The 19,787-nt window shown below is 36.3% G+C and overlaps 2 protein-coding genes across 3 annotated transcripts in view; one reads left to right on the top strand and one right to left on the bottom strand.

Moving 5' to 3' along the window:
- The window catches only part of LOC117112043 (protein broad-minded-like), a 52,652-nt gene extending 33,517 nt beyond the window's left edge, over positions 1-19,135 (bottom strand). The window contains exons 1-4 of one of the 2 annotated variants that reach the window (XM_033255096.1): positions 17,708-19,135; positions 7,164-7,327; positions 5,858-6,010; positions 5,595-5,750 (exon numbers count right to left, since the gene is read on the bottom strand). In XM_033255096.1, coding sequence (XP_033110987.1) covers positions 5,595-5,750; positions 5,858-6,003 — 302 coding nt within the window. In that variant the 5' untranslated portion in view covers positions 6,004-6,010; positions 7,164-7,327; positions 17,708-19,135. The remainder of the gene's footprint in view (positions 1-5,594; positions 5,751-5,857; positions 6,011-7,163; positions 7,328-17,707) is intronic. The other variant, XM_033255095.1, reaches the window with a different exon arrangement.
- On the top strand, positions 15,050-15,622 carry LOC117112069 (uncharacterized protein K02A2.6-like). The gene has a single exon (XM_033255125.1). It carries the CDS (start codon positions 15,050-15,052, stop codon positions 15,620-15,622), a length of 573 nt encoding a protein of 190 aa, XP_033111016.1.
- Positions 19,136-19,787: the final 652 nt, after the last annotated feature.

The raw sequence follows: 19,787 nt of genomic DNA, 5'->3' as shown, positions 1-19,787 counted from the left end.
GCACATGAATTTAAACCTTGTCAAGTTTAATTTAAAACCCCCTGTTGGTTGGTAATGCCACACGAATTTTGCCTTTACAGTATACGAACTATCGGTCTGATAGTGTCGAAATACTGTCTGCCGCCCTCTATTTTCAATGTGTTTACATCTTTTAAGAATGAAAGATGAGAAGGCTCCAAAAAAAGCTTTTTTTTTGACCATGATGACGTCATCAAAATAAAAAATAAAGGGGCACGTCCGAAAGAGAATTGATTTAGCTATAACATACTCACAGGTGGGAGACAATCAATCAAGATAAGCGAGTACATTCAAACGAGTATAAAAAGCAATAACGTCATAAATAAAAATTCAATTATTCCTTAATTCAAATGGCAATATGATGACGTCACAATGTCCGATCAGCCAATATGATCTATAAAATCGTATCTACAACTCATGTTCTTTCAGAATATGTAATAAAAATTGGGGGTCACCTTTCATCCTATGGAGCTATAACTGATTAAAAATATTCATGGTTATATGCATATATAAAAGTTGACGCACGCGTACGCGCACGTTAAGTCGCGCGAACGAAAAATTAAGGTACCTGACATTCAACCTTGACCTGAAGATTATGCTCACTTAATATGATTCAGAAATGACGAATGGTTAAGATGATATGGGCTCATCAACTTTTAGATGAAAGAAAGATGTGGGGGTCAGAAAAAACTATTTTTTTGACTATGATGACGTCATCAAAATGTAACTCGATTTGAACTCGTCACTGAGGACGAGTTTGGTGATCCGCAGTACTTTGACCCTAACTAAGCACGCGCGTTTCTGATTAAAAAGTATTATATGCTAAAACATGCTCTATTTAAAGAGTAATTTTGAGCGTTTTAAAAGAAATTTTAAAGGAAAAGAGTAATTTTGAGCATTTTAAGGACTTACGAATGTGTACACATATGTCCTTACGTCCGTGCGCACGGTAGTATTAATACAGTGTCACAAACCCAACACATGTAACCGAAACGTAATTTCCAGCTTCAGTACGTGCTGTGGGCGTGGAAATGGACATACGGCGCGTAAATTTTGGAAAGTTTTGGAATATTCAAAATGACCTGAAACGTGCTTTAAATTATCTGAAAAGTGATATTAACAATTTTAAAATTTTAACGCACAAGTACAAATACCTTAAACGACGTGCCTGACGACTGTAATGGCACATGAATTTAAACCTTGTCAAGTTGGTTGGAAATGCCACACGAATTTTGCCTTTACAGTATACGAACTATCGGTCTGATAGTGTCGAAAAACAGTCTGCCGCCCTCAATTTTCAATGTGTTTACATCTTTTAAGAAAGAAAGATGAGAACGCTCTAAAGAAAGCATTCTTTTTGACCATGATGACGTCATCAAAATAAAAAATAAAGTAACACGTTCGAAAGAGAATTGATTTAGCTATAACATACTCACAGGTGGGAGACAATCAATCAAGATAAGCGAGTACGTTCAAATGAGTATAAAAAGTAATAACGTCATTTATAAAAATTCAATTTTTTCCTAATTCAAATGTCAATATGATGACGTCACAATGTCCAATCAGCCATTATGAAGTAAAAATTCATATCTACAACTCATGTGCTTTCAGATTATTTAATAAAAATTGGGGGTCACCTTTCATCCTAAGGAGCTATAACTTATTAAAAATATTCATGGTTTTATGCATATATAAATGTTGACGCACGCGTACGTGCACGATAAAAACCGCGAACGGAAAATTAAGGTACATAACATTCAACCTTGACCTGAAGCTTATGCTCACCTAATATGATTTAGAAATGACGAATGGTTAAGATTATATGGGCTCATCAACGTTTTGAAGAAAGAGAAATGAGGGGGTCAGAAAAAACAATTTTTTTTACCATGATCACGTCATCAAAATTTAAAAAGAATTCAAATATATGAAAGAGAATTGTCTCAGCTATAACATACTCAAAGTTAGAAGACGATCGATGAAGGATAAGCGAGATACGCTCAAATGCGTATTTTCAAAAATGACGTCATAGCTATAAATCACTTTCTTTGAATTCAGATGCCAATATGATGACGTCACAATGTCTACAGCTCATGTGCTTTCAGAATATGTAATAAAAATTGGGGGTCACCTTTCATCCTAAGGAGCTATATAACTGATTAAATAAAGACCTGATATAAGGCATATTTTAATTTTGACGCACGCGAACACTTGCGTTATTACGCGCGCACAAAAATATAATGTACATAACATTTAACCATGACATGAAGTTTATGCCCACTAAATATGATTCAGAAATCACGAATGATTAAGGTGATTATGGGGTCATCAAAGGTTTGACGAAAGAAAGATGAGGGGGTAAGCAAAACCCTATATTTTGACCATGATGATGTCATCAAAATGTGAAGAAGTGTATGTATATTAAAGAGAATTGCCTTAGCTATAACATACTCAAAGTTGGAAGACAATCGATCAAGAATAAGCGAGATACGCTCAAATGCGCATTTTTTTTAAATGACGTCATCGATAATATTCAGTTTGTTGAATTCAGATGGCAATATGATGACGTCATAATGTCCGATCAGCCATTATGACCTATAAAATCATATGTACAACTCATGTGCTTTCAGAATATGTAATAAAAATTGGGGGTCACCTTTCATTCTAAGGAGCTATAATTGATTGAAAATAGGCATATTTTTGGCCTATTTTTGCTATATGTCGAAAAAAAATGCGCACATGTGCTTTTATGTTCTATGCGCGCGTACGGCATTGCTATTAACCCTAAATGACCAAAAAAGATTGGAAATTTGTGAATACAGTGTCAGGGACCTAAAACATTTTAAAAAACAATATTTTTAACTTCTGTACGTGACGCGCGCGTAAAAATGCGCACGCGGTGCCGAAATTTTTAAAAATGTTGAAATGCTCAAAATGGCTTAAAACGTGCTCTAATTTAGTCAAAAATTTATTTAGACCATTTTAAAATTTTGACGCACGCGTTATGAAGCGCACGCACAAAATGAGTGTACATTACAATCAACCTTCACTCTAAGTTAATGCTCACGTAATACGATTTGAAATGTCAATTGGTTAGGCTGATATAATCAATTGCGTAAAAAACACAAAAATGCGCGTAGATGACGTCACACATGACTGGTAACCTTGCAAAGCTTATTGTCACTATTCCAGGCCAAGCCAAATGTTTGTTGTAGTCGTTTTGTGCGTAGCTCTCGGCAAATTTGAGATATCGTGCGAACAGTTATTTGTCAGAATGTAGAATAAAAAAAAAAGATCTCTGACAATAACAAGAGGTGATCAGCACTAGATGCGGATCACCAAAAAGTTGAAGATGATGATCCTGACAATAACAAGAGGTGATCCGCTAACGTCACCAATAAAGTCATGTGAATATATTACCTGGTATTAATGCACTTGTCAACTGTAGTCTGGGCATCCACCCCAACCCCCCACCCCCGGACTCGGGCCATAGCCAGGACTGAGCTGGGGATGTACACATAGTTGTGCCTCCGTAGTGCCGGGACGTACCTAAAATTTACCTGTAGATGTAACAGGCTTCGGAAAAGCCGGAAATTTTACACGTTAGAGTAGCCGTGGGTTCGGGGTGTAGGCCTAGTGCTGTCAAACCGGGTGTGGTCCTACCTAGCCTACACATTCATACATTACATAATAAAACTTGAACCTCCAACCACTCAACGCTGAGGACCGAGGTGGTGGCGCCTGTGAGTGTGTTGCGTGAAAATTAGTGTAAACCGTGAATTTGAACTAGTTTGCGTAAAAAAAATCCACCAGTACATGAGCCAAGACGTGCTTCTCCGATTCAGACCTAGGCAAGTCCCTCAAGTAGGTCTTAACATCCAATCATTTATTAGCAGGGAATTTTACCGGGGGCTATGGCAGTAAGTGGCGGGGAATGTACGGTAAAACGATGCCCCGCATTGACTTTCAAATGCATGTAACCGTTTTGGAAATTGCATCCACCGGCTAAGTCCCCGCTAGTGCATAATTCAATTGACTTCGTTAACAATTTAAATGTATATTTTAATAATCATTTCGAAACAGTTTGAATTAGACGTCGAAAGAGTATATATTAAACCAAACAAAGTGTTTGGTCCGGATATAATAACTGGAAAGGTTTTAGAGTCATGTCGTAAAAAACTATCACAAATATTCTCTTTCATGTTCAATTGGGCATTCCCCTCGCCTTTTCCAGGCTAATTAATATCCATTTTCCGTTTGAAACAACAACTATTTTGATGTTTGTTATTACGAATCTCAATGTTCTATTTATATGTTCGACCGCGATGAACACATTTGTACTGTATGTTTTTAGTCTAGTGGGAAAGCAAATATTTTTTTATTTATGTCAATTTGCCAATGGAAGCTTAGGGATAACCATGGAGGTATTATTGAGAAGGAGATCACTCGGCAAATCTACGTGCACACAGCGCTATGCAAATGAACCAAGATCAAAGTTGCCGCAGCGCGTAAAGAACGTTTGCGCGATGACTTTGAAGTCCCATGTGTTCCCCGCCATCAAATTTTCAGCAGGCATAGTTGACCAAAAAATTGAACATGACAAAATGGAGAGCACCTTCTTTTCTCAATGCGCACTACATACTGTCAATCACTATGGCTGCGCAATCTTTTCTATTTTGAAGCTGATACATTTATCTCTCATAAAATATCAAACATATTAATACTTTCCACCAAGAAAAGTTTCGAATTTAATGGAACATTTACATGACCTATAAAAGTATAGTATATTTCAACTTCAATTTTCATAAATTGGCCAAAATTCGCCAATTCTAATTTTAACAGATATTAATTAATAAATGATTAAGGATTATAATAAACTAAGTCATTTTAGGGTTAACGATTCGAAAAATGAATCCAAAATCTGAGTATTTTTCAGTTTTACGCTGACTTAGCTTTATAGTCGAACCAGTAAATCTTTAGACAAAATTATAATGAACACAGAAGTAATTTTAACATAAATATTTTATGGAATCCGTTCCTGAAATATACAAATAATAACATACCAAAAGCCCAAAAAAATCTAACATTGTTCATTATAAAGATATTTAATGGGTTAAAATCAAACGTTTTATTGCACAACTGCTCATCTGGAAGCGTATAAATGAATGTCGTTGCCAAGTTGTTGCTAACGAAAAAATGTGAATTATAGGGTAATACGCCCGCACGTGATCCAAAAGCGGGGAACACATAGGTTTGTCGCGTCAAAGGGATCTGTTGCCGAGTGATCTCCTTCTCAATAATACCTCCATGGGATAACATACAAGAAACTAGCATAATTTTAAGTTTATCAAAATATGTAAAGTAAGGATACTGTATACTTCAATTATTTAGATAAACAAAACAAACCTAATTTTCTGGATGTTTTAAAAATACATCAAGGTGGAACTCGTTTGCAGCTGAAAGTGATGGTTTAGGATACATGTGAGTGTTGCGTGTATAACTGTCCTCTTTTGACATCACAAAGGTCACATGACTGCAAGCTTTACCAAGTTTACAGAAAGGTGTAACATATAACTTACGTTTGATCATTTACCACATGTTGGGTAACGGCCCGAACCAGATCTTCTTCAGAGCCTTTCGCATGCATTTTGTGGGTATGCTTCTCCATTTGTTCCTCAATTAATGAGCCCAGGACTTTATCCATATGCTGACGGATATACTTCACGTATTCATACCTATTTTTACAATTAAAAAAACTTTTTAACAACATATTAACTGGATCATGTTTAATTATATTCAGATAAAAATTTAAGCCATTTTTTGTAAATTTTGAAAATATTACCGATGGAAATTCTCGTCAGTAGCTTCAAGATGAAGAATTGTATCTTCTGCAGCTTCAAGTGAGTCAGCTGACTGTATAGCAGGCTCAATCTTGGTGATTAGCTGACGGATGCTAGGCAACAGATCTACATCTCTAGAGTCTGCCATTTAATGTCTACAAAACAAAGAGTTGACAATACCTTAATAAAAGTGTTGTTAATAAGGAAAAATCTTTCTTTCTGAGGGTATAATTTCTAAACTTCAAATAGGCTGTAAAATTCAGGCCTGTGCGCAGAATTTTTATTGAGCGAGTGCAACTTTGTAGAAACTGGGCAAAAATTACTGAGAGCCGCATAGGGCCCAAGCGGGGTTCAACTAGGGGCAGAGACCCTGTTGGGATCAAGGGCACTAAGACCTTTTTGATAATTTGAGGTCTTATTTAATCGATTCTGAAAATGTAATAAAAACAATATTAAGTTTTAAGAGCAAACATTCTTCAATGTTTTTATTTTCCAATGTAGTCCATAAAATCTTTTGATAGGCCTGAATGAATATAGCCAACTTTAATATGGTGATGTAAGGAAACTGAACTATAAAAAAAATTAATCTAATTATGTTAATTAATATGATTAAATTTATAAAGATTCGTAAATAAAACTGAGGTAGAGTAAAATAATTTTTTTGGACTGCATGTGTCAACGTACTATTAAAAATTACAGAAATAGCAAATGCAGATAAAACACTGTTAAATTGTATAGGAGTTTTTTTTTTTTTTTAGTTTGTTTTCTTCTCCTGTCACAAAAATTAACATATTAAATCATTATGCTTGCAATTAAGCCCGTCTCATTATTTGTTTTTCAAAGGGTATTCAGACTGAATAAAAATAACCTATAATCAATATTTTGTAATGAATTTAGGCCTGGAATGGCGATACCTTACATCAGACACCAAATCTAGACAACTTTCATGCACAAAATGGAGAAAAATATAAATCACTTTTGAAAGGCAAGAAATCGAAAGATATAGAAGGAAAACAAAAAAAGGAAATGGTAAGAAAGGGAAAGGAAAAAATAAGAAACGTGCAAAGAAAAGGAAAATAAAAGGTAAGAAAATGAAAATCTATTGGAAAAGAAAAGAAAGGAAAAAATGAAAGAAAGTAGAAAAATGAAAAAACGTAAAGTTAGGGGAGAGAAGAAATGGTAAGATAACAAACGATGAGATACAAATCCCACGCTACTCTGTGATTCGAAAAGATAGAATAACAACAGGGAATCGTCGAGGAGGTGTATGCATGTTTATAAATGAGGCGTTTACTTTCAATCACAGACCTGATTTTGAACATAGCGACATGGAAATAACCTGGATCAAACTATTATTGCCACGCTCAAAACCATTAGTTGGAGCATGCTATAGACGTCCCGATGACAATAACTTTATAGAAAGCTTAGATGAAACTCTTTGTATGTTACCATCGGATCTTGAAACCTATATTCTGGAGACACAAATTTGTGCTGTATTAAAAGAAAACCTGAATATGTAAAATATGAAAAAATGCTCCATCAAAATGGATACAAGCAAATAATTACCTCACCTACTAGAGTGTGTTCAAAATCACAGTCATCTATTGATCATATCTTTACAAATTTCAAAGATAATGTATCTCAAAGTGGTATAATACACACCAGCTTCAGCGATCATTATAAGAAAAACTAAAAAATTGCCATAACACTGTGAGGATAAGACAATTAAAGAAATAGGACAAAGATATATTTGCAAATAAGATAAGATAAGATACACTTTATTGCTCCAAGTCAGAAATTCAGTTCTCGCATTAAAATACAGTAAAACAATTAAAAGAACTAGATTTGAACTCGTCACTGAGGACGAATTCGGTGATCCATGGCAATTGGTTAGGCTGATATGATCGATAATGTAAAAACGCAAAATTGCGCGTAGATGACGTCACGCATGACTGAGCGCGTTGAAAAGCTTACCATGACTATTCCAGACCAAGCCAAATGTCCGTTGACAATGATTGTGCGGTAAGTCGTGGCAGTTTTTGAGATATTGTGCGAACAGAAAAGGGGAGAAAGAAAGAAGAATAAAAAAAAGATGATGATCCTGACAATAACAATAGGTGATCCGCTAACGTTAGCGGATCACCAATGATCAAATATAATGAACTAATGCCATGGCATGCCACATGGCATGGCATATGATAGCAAAACCATGGACGATGCCTGGAACAGCTTTGTTAAAACATTTACCGATGTTCTTGACAAAATTACACTGCAGAGAGACGTCAGAATCAAAGTGTAATCTGAACCGTGGATTACAAACGAAATATTGGAAGACATAGCACTACAAGATAAGCTTGGAGATAAAATTAGGAACAGTAAGGCAAAAACTCCTGAAGAATTAAATGAAATTGTAAAAACATATAGAAGTACAAGGAACAAAATTCATAGGGATATTAAAACTGCTAAAAGTAACTATTTTATTATTGAGGAAAACAAAAGCAATTCTAAACGGCTATGGGAAATTTTGAAAAACTATGGATATGGAAAGAAGGCTAAATCACTTGGTAAAATTGTCTTGAATAGAAACGGTCAAAAATGTTTCGATGAAAAAGAACTTGCAAATCATATGAATAATTACTTTACTTCAGTTGCGGAAAAACTGGTTGAAAAACTTATGAAACAATCTCAGGGAGATGGTGACAATTTTGCTAAATATTCTGAACTATACAATAATATTGATAATGATAGTTTTGTTTTGCAGGAGATTACTGAAGAATTTGTTTACAATGAACTTAATAAACTTAATGTGAATAAGAGTTGTGGTCTCGATGGGATAGCTGCTCACTTCTTGAGGGATGGGAGATCCGTTATTAGTAAACACCTAAAATATATAATAAATATGTGTCAATCACCACCGAGTCCATTCCAAATGAAATGAAAAAGACAAAGATTAGGCCAATCTTTAAGAAAAATAGCCGCCTATTAGCATAAAATTACCGTCCAATTAGCATTATTCCGGTAGCCTCACTGGAGTGAGCAGTCTATTCCCAACTGTACAATTATCTTACTGAAAATGACTATATTTATAAGTTCCAGTCTGGGTTTCGAGGGTTACATTCAACCGAAACCTGTCATATTTATCTTTAAGACTATATTATAAGAAAAAGCCTAAAAATGTTCAAATTTGTTGGTATGATCTTGCTCGACATCCAGAAGGCGTTCGACTGCGTCGACCACACTGTGTTATGTCATAAATTGTCAAAGCTAGGTATAAAATCCGTAAAATGGTTTGAGTCTTATTTAAGTAACCGAGAATAAGTTGTGTGTATTAATAATGTTATGTCCAAGCCCAATATAGTAAAATGCGGGGTACCCCAGGGAAGCCTATTAGGGCCTTTGCTCTTCCTGTGTTACATGAACGACATGCCTGCATCAGTAGACTGTAATTTATTGCAGTATGCGTAAGACAGTGCCATGTTCGTGTCACACAGACATTGATGTTGTTAAGACTGAACTTGGACGTAATGTCAAAAATTGCCACAAATGCCTGATACACAACAAACTGTCACTGCACATGGGTAAATCGGAATTCACTGTTTTTTGTTCAAAATCAAATTCCATATGTGTTAAAAATATTAGTATTGAAATTTTCAAAGAACTGATTACTGCCAAATCATCTGTTGTCTATTTGGGTCTTGAGTTAGATGCCATATGTTCCAACATCCTTAAACGGGTTAATTCTAGGCTGAAATTTCTGTATAGAACTGCAAATCGTTTTGAATCGTTTCAAAACAAAGAAATTACTTGCATCATCTCTGGTTTTAAGTTCGATTGACTATTGTTCATGGTTCTATGGTATTTCTAAAAAAATTAAATTTCTATTCAATGACTCCAAGGAGCCCAAAATAAAGTTTTGAAATTCGTTTTGGGACTAGGATCACGGTATCACCTCACATCCTCTGAATTTAATTTTGCTGGATTTCTTACCATTGAAAATAGAGTCATATTTTTAATATTGTACATGGAAAATCTCCGTCATATATGCTTGAGGACTTTTTCAAAGTTTCGAATAGACGTCAATATAATACTAGAGGAAGTAGTTTCGATTTTCAGCTTCCCTTAAAAATTCAGTCCATATATCCTCTTCTTTTTTTCATAATAGTATTACTCTCTGGAACAGCATGCCAACTGATATTAAAGCTCTGGATGTTTGGTCTACCTTTAAAAGGCATGTCAAAAACTATTTAAATAAAATAAATAAATAAAATTAAATTAAACTTTAAAAAACCAAAATGAATTTGTGTAAGTAAGTTAAGCTTTTTTAAGTTTTTTTTTTTTTTTTTTTTAATTTGTGTTTGGCTTTCTCGGGTTGCTCTTTTCCTGTCTGCTCTGAACTCTTTCTTTTTTTAAATTTTTTCTTTAGTTTCAATGGGACCTCAGGAAACAAACTTTCGGGTTTAGAGGGTTATCCTTTGCTCTCCTTCCCTTTTGCTTTTTCTTGGTGTCCTTTTGATGTTTTATCTGTTTTTTTTTTATTTGGTTTTCCATTACTTTTGTATGTTATGTGTTGTCTGCTTGTCCCTGTAATCGTCTGTTGTTTCTGATTTTATGAAAGTTTTGATGTTTTTTTTTTCCTTTCTTGCCTCGCCTTTTTTCTTTGATGTACTTGATTATAATGTATTATGTAACGGTGATGTTTTTTTTTTTCCTTTGTATCTGGTTGGTTATTTGATTTTTGTACGGAAAGAGCAATAAATAAATAAATACAAACAAACAAACAATAAAGAAAGAAATTACAGGGAAATTAAAGGAAAAGTGAGACAGGTGGTAAGAAAGGAACGAGGAAGAAAAGACATGTAAAATAAGAAAAAAGGTAAGGCAATAGGGACAAGAAAATAAATATTTAACAATTAGGTACCTATCAAATGAAATTACTGTATTTTCAAATTATCCATAACTTAACATTGTAATAGTATATTTATATGTATTGTTGATATTCATTTATTTGTTTATTAGGTGAAACTCCCTGCCGTAAAGCACATAGAGGTATTTTACATTAATCATAGGTCAAATTTATTGGCCAATCAAGACATTTACAAAACATTTACAATAAATCGGAAAAAATAAAAACACACAAGTAACAGGAAGATGGCCAAGCGATTACATAAAGGTCAAAAGGCCTGTCACTGTAGCCCCTTTTGACATATTTAATAACGATTAATGTAATTAACTGTTGAGTTTTTGTAAGATTTTCTATTTTCTTGCTTAATAAATAATGTTTTCCTTGCTCCTGTGTTACTGTGTGTTTAGTCTCATGGTTCCAAAGGTTTACATTCTCATGGGTTGAACCATTACGTTGCGTTACCTTTTTTTTATTTTTCAGTTTTATACTTAATAAATATATTCATAAAAAAAGCTTTTCGTACTCCTGTATTATTGTGTATTGTGTCTCACGGTTAAAAAATTCTTACTTTCTCATGGATTAAACTGTTATGTTACAATTCCCCCTTACCTTTTTTATTAACAAATTGAATATAATAATTTTATGCCACCTAATTCTGTATTTCCATGAAAGTTTGAATTATTGATGTACAAACACTTTTGGCACATTTTATATTAGGAGGTAAATCATTCCATAGTTTATGATCAAATAATCTTACACCTTTAGATGCAAAACTTGTTTTTCTTTTGGACATAGTTATTATAGTTCCTTGTAAGATGGTTATGTATATCACTTCTTGTATGAAAATAGTTATGGAAAGCATTTGGAAGCATATTCATTGAGTGTTTGTACATAAACACACAATTCAAATTTAAAAATATCATAAATGGTGAGAAAATCCAGATCAGTAAATAATGGTTTTGTATGACTTAAAAAGTGGGCATTTGATATAGATTTCTTACACCACATTTCTGTAATTTGAACATTTTTTCAAGGTATGTCTTATATTTACTTCCCCATGCAAGAATACCATAATTTAAATATGGCAAAATGAGAGTGCAACAAAGAGAGCATAATATATACTTAGGTAAAAACAGTTTGAGCTCATTTAAATACCTACTTTTTTTGACAGTCTTAGATACTGCATCAAAATGGGGTTTCCATGTAAGATTTTCATCAATTAAAACACCAAGAAATTAAGTTTTATCTACTTTAACAAGACACGTGTCATCTAATATGATATTAATGTTTTCACTGCACTAGATGTAAGTTGACAATTATTATTATTATTATAAGTCCCAATTACACCCCTTAGATAATACCTCTGATATATTTGTCTAGACAACCAATAATCTTTCTGTATTGTTTCTGACGTTTCTTTGTGTATTAAAAATATACATTTCTTGTTCTATAATCTCTGCCATGGCAAACAGTGTGAATGTCTAAATCAGCACCTGCTGTATCAGGATGATTTCCAAAGAATAAAGATGACTTTTGTGAAACCTAGAATGAAGATGAGTTTGACGTGGTGAGTCACTGAAACAGAAGCAGCGGAGAAAAACCACTCAACTTCCTCAAAAGCTTAAAAATGATTATGTTGTCACTATTTAGATTGTGAATAGGTCATAGAGTATTACAGTGTTACGTCACGATACCATGTGATACTACTCCGTTGCTATCGGCGACACAAAATGCATTCTGTGGTATAACTCACTTATGGTCACCAGGTAGCGTCTGGGGAACGACGCCTAAACAGCTGAACATGGTGTCAGAGTAAACCTGGATTATAGTTTGCAAATTCAACCGAAAATTAAAAGCAACAAAAATGAGTAACGAAGAGCAGGCCCAAGTGAACAACAACGCGCAACAGGCAGTAGCCTTAGCAACGGAAATGCCTGGTGCGCAAGCAGTTTACCAGGTCAGTCCTCCTGAACAATTCACTTTTAATAAGACCGAGTCGTGGCCTAAGTGGCTGCAGCGATTTCAAAGGTTTAGGAAGGCATCGGGACTCGATCGGAAAAGCGATGAGACCCAGATAAATACTCTAGTTTATGCTATGGGTGAACAAGCAGAGGACATACTAACCTCGCTAAGATTAACAGATGAGCAGCTAAATTCGTACGTCGAAGTAGAGAAACACTGCAATGATTATTTTATCGTTAGACGTAATACGATATATACGAGAGGGCCAAGTTTTGCGTAAGCAAAATGAATCTGAGCCTGTAGATAAGTTTATCAACTCATTGTATAAGCTGGCAGAGTACTGTGAGTTTGGTGCTTTGCACAACGAGATGGTGAGAGACAGAATAGTGGTAGGGTTGTTAGACACAAAGCTAGCGGAGAAAATGCAGCTTGACCCGAAATTAACGCTCGAAAAAGCAGTTAAACTAGCACGAGAAACAGAAGCAATAAAGAAGCAACAATCTGTAGTTAGACAAGCTCCCCAAGTGGTAGATGCGGTTTATAAGCCAGCACATAGTAAGCCTAGATATAAGCGAGTTGATCAAAGCGCTAGGCCAACGCGAAAACATAATGACAAAGCGAAGTCACAATGTGGTCGGTGTGGCAGAAACGCACATGCCCGAGATAAGTGTCCTGCGAAAGACGCAAAGTGCCACAAATGCAGCAAGAAGGGCCACTTCGCATGGAAGTGTTTGTCCGCAGCAGCATCGCAAAATGTAAGCGAATTATTGTATCTCGATGAGGTCAACATAAATTCAGTAACTACTAGTAAACCAAGGACTAGTACTGTAAAGATTAACTATGTGTCCGAAGAATTCAAGTTAGACTCTGGCGCGGATGTCACTGTAGTTCCAAAGGAGCTAGCAGCTAAATGTATCAAGAAGCTTAAAAAGCCAAACGTAACGTTGCATGGACCTGGACGTGATCAGCTCAAAGTAATCGGCATGTTCATGGCCAAATTTGAGGTTGTGTGCAACAGAACTAAAAATGTCGCAAAGGGTAACGCTTATGTGGTTGAAAACTTACGGCGAGCGCTACTATAAGCAAGCCGATCATTGAAAAATTGGGGCTTTACGGGTTTAGGTAAGCTCGAAGGCGATTAGGCGATTACACTATAGAGTTGAAACCAGACGCCAAACCTTACGCATTGAACACTCCACGCAGAATCCCAATACCCCTGCTCCCAAAAGTAAAAAGCGAGCTGGAGCAAATGGAAGCACTTGGCGTAATTCGGAGAATTGAAAAGCCAACAGAGTGGTGCGCAGGAATTGTAGTAGTTCCGAAGAAGAATGGCGAAGACGCGAGAATCTGCGTTGATCTCACAAAATTGAACGTGAGTGTGAAACGGGAAGTTTACCCTATGCCCGTTGTTGACCATACACTTGCAGATATTTCAGGAGCTAGTGTATTCTCTAAGCTGGACGCGAATAGCGGTTTCTGGCAAATTCCGTTGTCAGAGGAATCGGCTAAACTCACGACGTTCATAACACCGTATGGTCGTTACCACTTTACGCGGTTGCCATACGGTCTTAACTCAGCAAGCGAACACTTTCAAAACAAAATGTTCAAGATAATCGAAGGACTCGACGGTGTCGCGTGCATAGTCGATGAGATATGATTATGACCCAATCTACATGCCTGGGAAGGACATGCACGCAGCGGACACTCTATCGAGAGCGCCGCTGGAGTCTACCGAAAATGCGAAGGATGCGCTGGAAACTCAAATGGAAGCATACGTTAACTGCGTCGTAGGAAACCTACCAGCATCTGACAAATGCTTACAGCAAATACGCGATGCTACCGCAGCAGACCCAGTGAGTAGAACATTGGCTAAACATGTTCTCGACGGTTGGCCAGACCATAAAGCTGACGTTCCAGACGCAATAAAGCCGTTTTGGAGTGTAAGAAGCGATCTGTCAATCGCCCAGGGAATCATCTTCAAAGGTGATCGATTGTTCATACCATCTGCGTTACGTCCAGATATAATTGAGAAAATTCACGAAAGCCACATGGGTATAGTCAAATGCCGTGAAAGAGCACGGTCGTCTGTGTATTGGCCAGGTCTAAGCCGCCAAATAGAGGACATAGTAAATTCATGTGCGCAGAAAACAAAAACGTCAAACGAGAGCCGTTAATGCAAACCCCTACACCGGTTCGCCAATGGAAAATCGTGGCGACTGACTTGTTTCACTTGAAAGGGAACACTTACTTATTAATTGTTGACTACTACTCGCGGTTCGTCGAAGTAGAATTAATAACTACGACGAAAAGTGATGTCATAGTTGAAAAGATGAAGGCAACGTTCGCGAGGCATGGTATTCCGGACACTTTGATATCGGACAACGGTCCTCAATATGATTCAGACGCGTTCAAAGCATTCACAAACGACTACGCTTTTGAACACAGAACGTCAAGTCCTCGCTATCCACAAGCAAGTGGAGAAGCGGAACGAGCTGTACAGATCGCCAAAGCCTTGATCAAAAAGAATCCAGAGGATTACCATAAAGCACTCCTTAATTACAGAGCGACTAAGCTAGCGAATGGATATAGTCCATCAGAGTTACCAATGGGGCGAAGTTTAAAGACGTCACTGCCTACCAGTGAGAGCCTATTAATTCCACGATGGCCTCAGCCTGAAATCATACAACAAAAAGAAAGACTGAGCAGGACGAAGCAAAAGCTTAACTACGACCATCGTCATAGAGCCCGACCACTCAGCACGCTGGCTGAAGGTGATCAGGTGTTCATACGCGACCAGCAGAAACGCGGGACAATCGCGAAAGCGGCAGACACACCCCGCTCATACGTTATTGAGACTGGGAGCACCAAAGTCCGTAGAAACCAGAGACTTATTGCCGACTAGTGCGCCAGTAAGCTTAAATCGCGATTCAAACGTACATGAAAGCGAAGACAAAATGGCAAGGGACGAATCCATCACACCTACGCTTATTCAGGATACGAGACCACCGAGGCCCGAAACATGTTTGCCAAGCGACATTGCTAAGACTCGAAGTGGTAGAGTTATCAAGCCTCCAAAGCGACTTGACTTGTAAATATCTTGTATGCTGGACATGAAAGTCAAGTTTTGATTGTTGAACTGTTAAATTTTCAGACGTAAATGTTCATAATGTAACACAGTTTTATCAGTTGTTTTTATAGTTACAGTGAATTGCGCATGTATTTGGAAACAAAGAACGATAATTCTAAAAATAGTTTCTATAGAATATTTTATCATCTTAGTAAAGGGGATGTGGTATAACTCACTCATAGTCACCAGGTAAGTAAGTAAGTAACTTTATTGCTTCTCTTTTATAACAGAGGCACAGCCGTAAAGACGTGCAACAATAACAAAATCAGTAAAAACTTAATTACTGTGATAAAATATAGTAAGAAAATACTGCGGTAGAACGAAATATAAATTTTAAAAAAGGGATTACAAAAATAGTAATAGAGATAAAAAGAAATACTAATACTAATAATATAAGTAAGTTGGTTAATACATCACTTATACACACATACATATACACATACACACGACGCCTAAACAGCTGAATATATAGAGGGCGAATCATCCATCTTGAGTAGTTACTAACTGTAGCTCTCGTGTCATCATTGATTAGCTTGTTTATTAAAGTTGATTTGTTTACTTATATAACTGTCTACTGAAGTTTATTGAGTCACGTCCTGACATAACACATTCAATCTAAAACAGTTAATGTAACAAACTTACCACATTCTCTAGTTAAGGGCAAATAGAAACATTTTTTAGATTATCACTCCGCCCGTGTCAAAAATTTGGGAAATATTGATGCAGGAATAAAAATAAACATTTTTTTTGCCACATTATTTATTTTAACAACAGCTTAAAAAAAAAAAAGTTGAGTAGTTACTAGCTCTCGTGTCATCATTAATTAGCTTGTTTATTAAAGTTGATTTGTTTACTTATATAACTGTCTACTGAAGTTTATTGAGTCACGTCCCGACATAACACATTCAATCTAAAACAGTTAATGTAACAAACTTACCACATTCTGTAGTTAAGGGCAAATAGAAACATTTTTTAGATTATCACTCCGCCCGCGTCAAAAATTTGGGAAATATTGATGCAGGAATAAAAATAAACATTTTTTTTGCCGCATTATTTATTTTAACAACAGCTTAAAAAAAAAAAACGATGCAATTTTGTGACTGGAAATACATTTTCTTTAAAAAAAAATTAAATTAAACCAGTTTTTATACAATATTTACAATACAATATTCTTGCCAAATAAAAACAGTCCCTCCCTCACCAATTAAAAAAACAATATTCTATTGTTCAGATTAAAAAAAACAAAAAAAACCGCCTGCCCTCATCACAAAAAAAGAGTGATAATTTGATAATTTTTTTCTATGTGCCCTAAAAAGTAACTTTATTTAGGGAGAATAGGTTAATAGTTGGCGAAAGTATGACCTAGGTTGAAACTGCTGACTCAACCATATCCAGAAGCCAATGCAACTTCCTGGCTGGCTAGTCTAGCCTTTAGGGCCTAGGTAGGTAGGCCTAGCCTAGGATAAGCCCCACCCCCCTCACCTTCACCTAGCTAGGCCTACCCCTACTTCCTGCCTAGCCCAGCCAGCCAGCAAAGGCAGGCCTAGCCTAGGCTAGCTACAATTTGTTTCATTTTAGTACTGCTATACGTTTGAATCTGGCAATCAAAACATGGAGCTACTTTTTAGGGTATATTAATAGTGAGATATCACCTCCTCTCTAGGCTAGGCCTAGGCTTTCTCATGAGAAAAAAAAACTGTTACTATGGTTACCAGATAGGCTGGCTGAACAAACCACAACAGCAGCCGAGGTGTACACTGACAACGCTGTACGACTGCGGCTTTTATTTAGGGGATTACGCTGACTACTACACTAGGTCTCTGGGCCTAGATAGTAGTAGGCATGACTAGGCCTACTTACCTTGTATCAATAATTAAGTAGGCTAAATAATATCTACAGCATGTACATAACTATCACCAGCTTGTGAAACATAGGGTCAATCCATGCCGATGAGTTTAGTCCTCCTCTCTCAATCAAAGAGGATCGATCAGGCGCTTCTTACTTATGGCGCGCCGTTGTCGTCAGTGACTTTCGAGTATGACGCGTCTTTACTGAATTCAATTGCTTCGGGGGTAGTGTTTGTGTCATGGCATTGTCCCCATTTGCAGGGGCGGATTTAGGGGGGGGGGGGCGCCTGCGACGCGCACCCTCCCCCTTATATCACAAAAAAAAAAAATATTTATTTTAATATATTTATATAAGACATGTATTACTGTATATCTGACTGTTATGAACCATTTTCGCGCCTCTCATGCTGGTACCGACAGTGCGTTTGTATCTATTTATTCACTTGATTATATTATAGGCCTTATATTATGCCATTTTTTTAATTTATATTATATAGATTTTGACATTCCATGTATTTTAGGCCTATATATATTTTATTTTTAAATATATTTATATATTGTTATTAATGCTATTTTCGCACCTTTAAGGGTTGTATATGCAGACCACGTATGGAGCTCTTTATTGTTCTCATTCCTTATTTTATCCAATGATCTATGTTTCTAACTCCTATTGGCCTATTATATAACCCCCCTCCCCACCTTTGTCTTGTTTATATGTTACCATTTTTTTTTTTTTTAACTTGATAAATGTCTATGACCGAAAGTATAAATTAACTGTTTTCAAATAAATTTTGATGAAAATCTTCACCGTATCTCCTGTTTTTATTTATACAGTACTGTATACAGCCCCGTTATTCAATCCCCCGCCAGCGGGCCAACTCCAGCCGGCCAAAGATTTTGATCTGTCCTGCACAACATTGCTAAAATGAAATCATTTTCAGGCCGATATTTAGAAGAAGTTTTTCTGTTTAGAAAAACACCAACTAGGTACCTCTACTATAGCACTCTTTACAGGAAAGAGTGTCCCTTTTTCTGAGTGTATCTCACTGTATCTAGTGGCGTAGGTATTGACATTGGAAGGGGGAGACTAATGGGAATTATGGATTAAATGAGGCGCTGACACGATGCGATGTCTAAACATTTGGTGTACCAGCAGGCTCGGGGGCATGTATTCTGTTGAAAACACTGCTTAGGAAAACTTATTTTTGAGTATGAAAGTGCAACTTCCAGGAATCTAAAGGTATCCATGTTAAAAACTTGCTCACCTGAACCACAACAACTGGTGATTGGATATTTTAGTGGCATGCAAATTTCTAGTGGCAGGGTAGGAGAACCTATCTGTGAAAGTTTTTCCCTGGGCCCCTTCTATTTCGAATCCACCACTTCAAAAGAAAATGGGTGGGACTGACCGACAAAAATGGGAGTACACAATTTATGTCGGCCCGCCGCTGGTCTCAACAGATTGGAAATCGGCCCTAGCTTAAAAAGCTTGTATACCTGGGGTATACAGTATATATTTGCCTATGCCATAGGAAGCGATCCGGCTTTGGCGGGACCACCCATAATTTACCAATCAATATCGTTTGTATGCCTAAATTTTCCTTTTAAGGCAACAGTTTTTTTTTATTAAAACAAATTATAATATGGCTAGACTCAACACCCACACAAGCAAATGATAGTACTAATTAAGTAAATAATTATGGAGCATTTGTGGCCCTTCATTGGGTCATTAATATCTTTTAAATCCACTTCCTGATTACTAATTAATTATGCAGCCTTTGTAGGCCTACATTGTGTCATTCAAATCTTTTTGTGGCTTTGCTGGCCATATGAAACAGATTTTTAGTGAGAACAATAAACATAAAGTAAACGAAGTTCACTTTTGTCGTTAATTGGATTTGCATACTGTATATAGAATCAATGTTGCTGCATATCAGTGCACACAGTATTGTACTAGTATATAAATAAAATGCAGCAACATTGATTCTGTACAAATCTGTTTCTAATTATAATACCAGCTGTGACGTCTAGAGCACACTCTAGTTCACTTCGGTCCCTCTTCGTGCTGGCATATACCAGTTGTTTGAGAAAGC

The sequence above is a fragment of the Anneissia japonica genome, unplaced genomic scaffold (genome assembly GCF_011630105.1).
Source record: "Anneissia japonica isolate Jap-2015-1 unplaced genomic scaffold, ASM1163010v1 scaffold699_len907043_cov185, whole genome shotgun sequence".
NCBI classification, from domain to species: Eukaryota; Metazoa; Echinodermata; class Crinoidea; order Comatulida; family Comatulidae; genus Anneissia; species Anneissia japonica.
The sequence above is the reverse complement of the archived record's forward strand: the minus strand, read 5'-3'. Positions and strand labels throughout refer to the sequence as shown.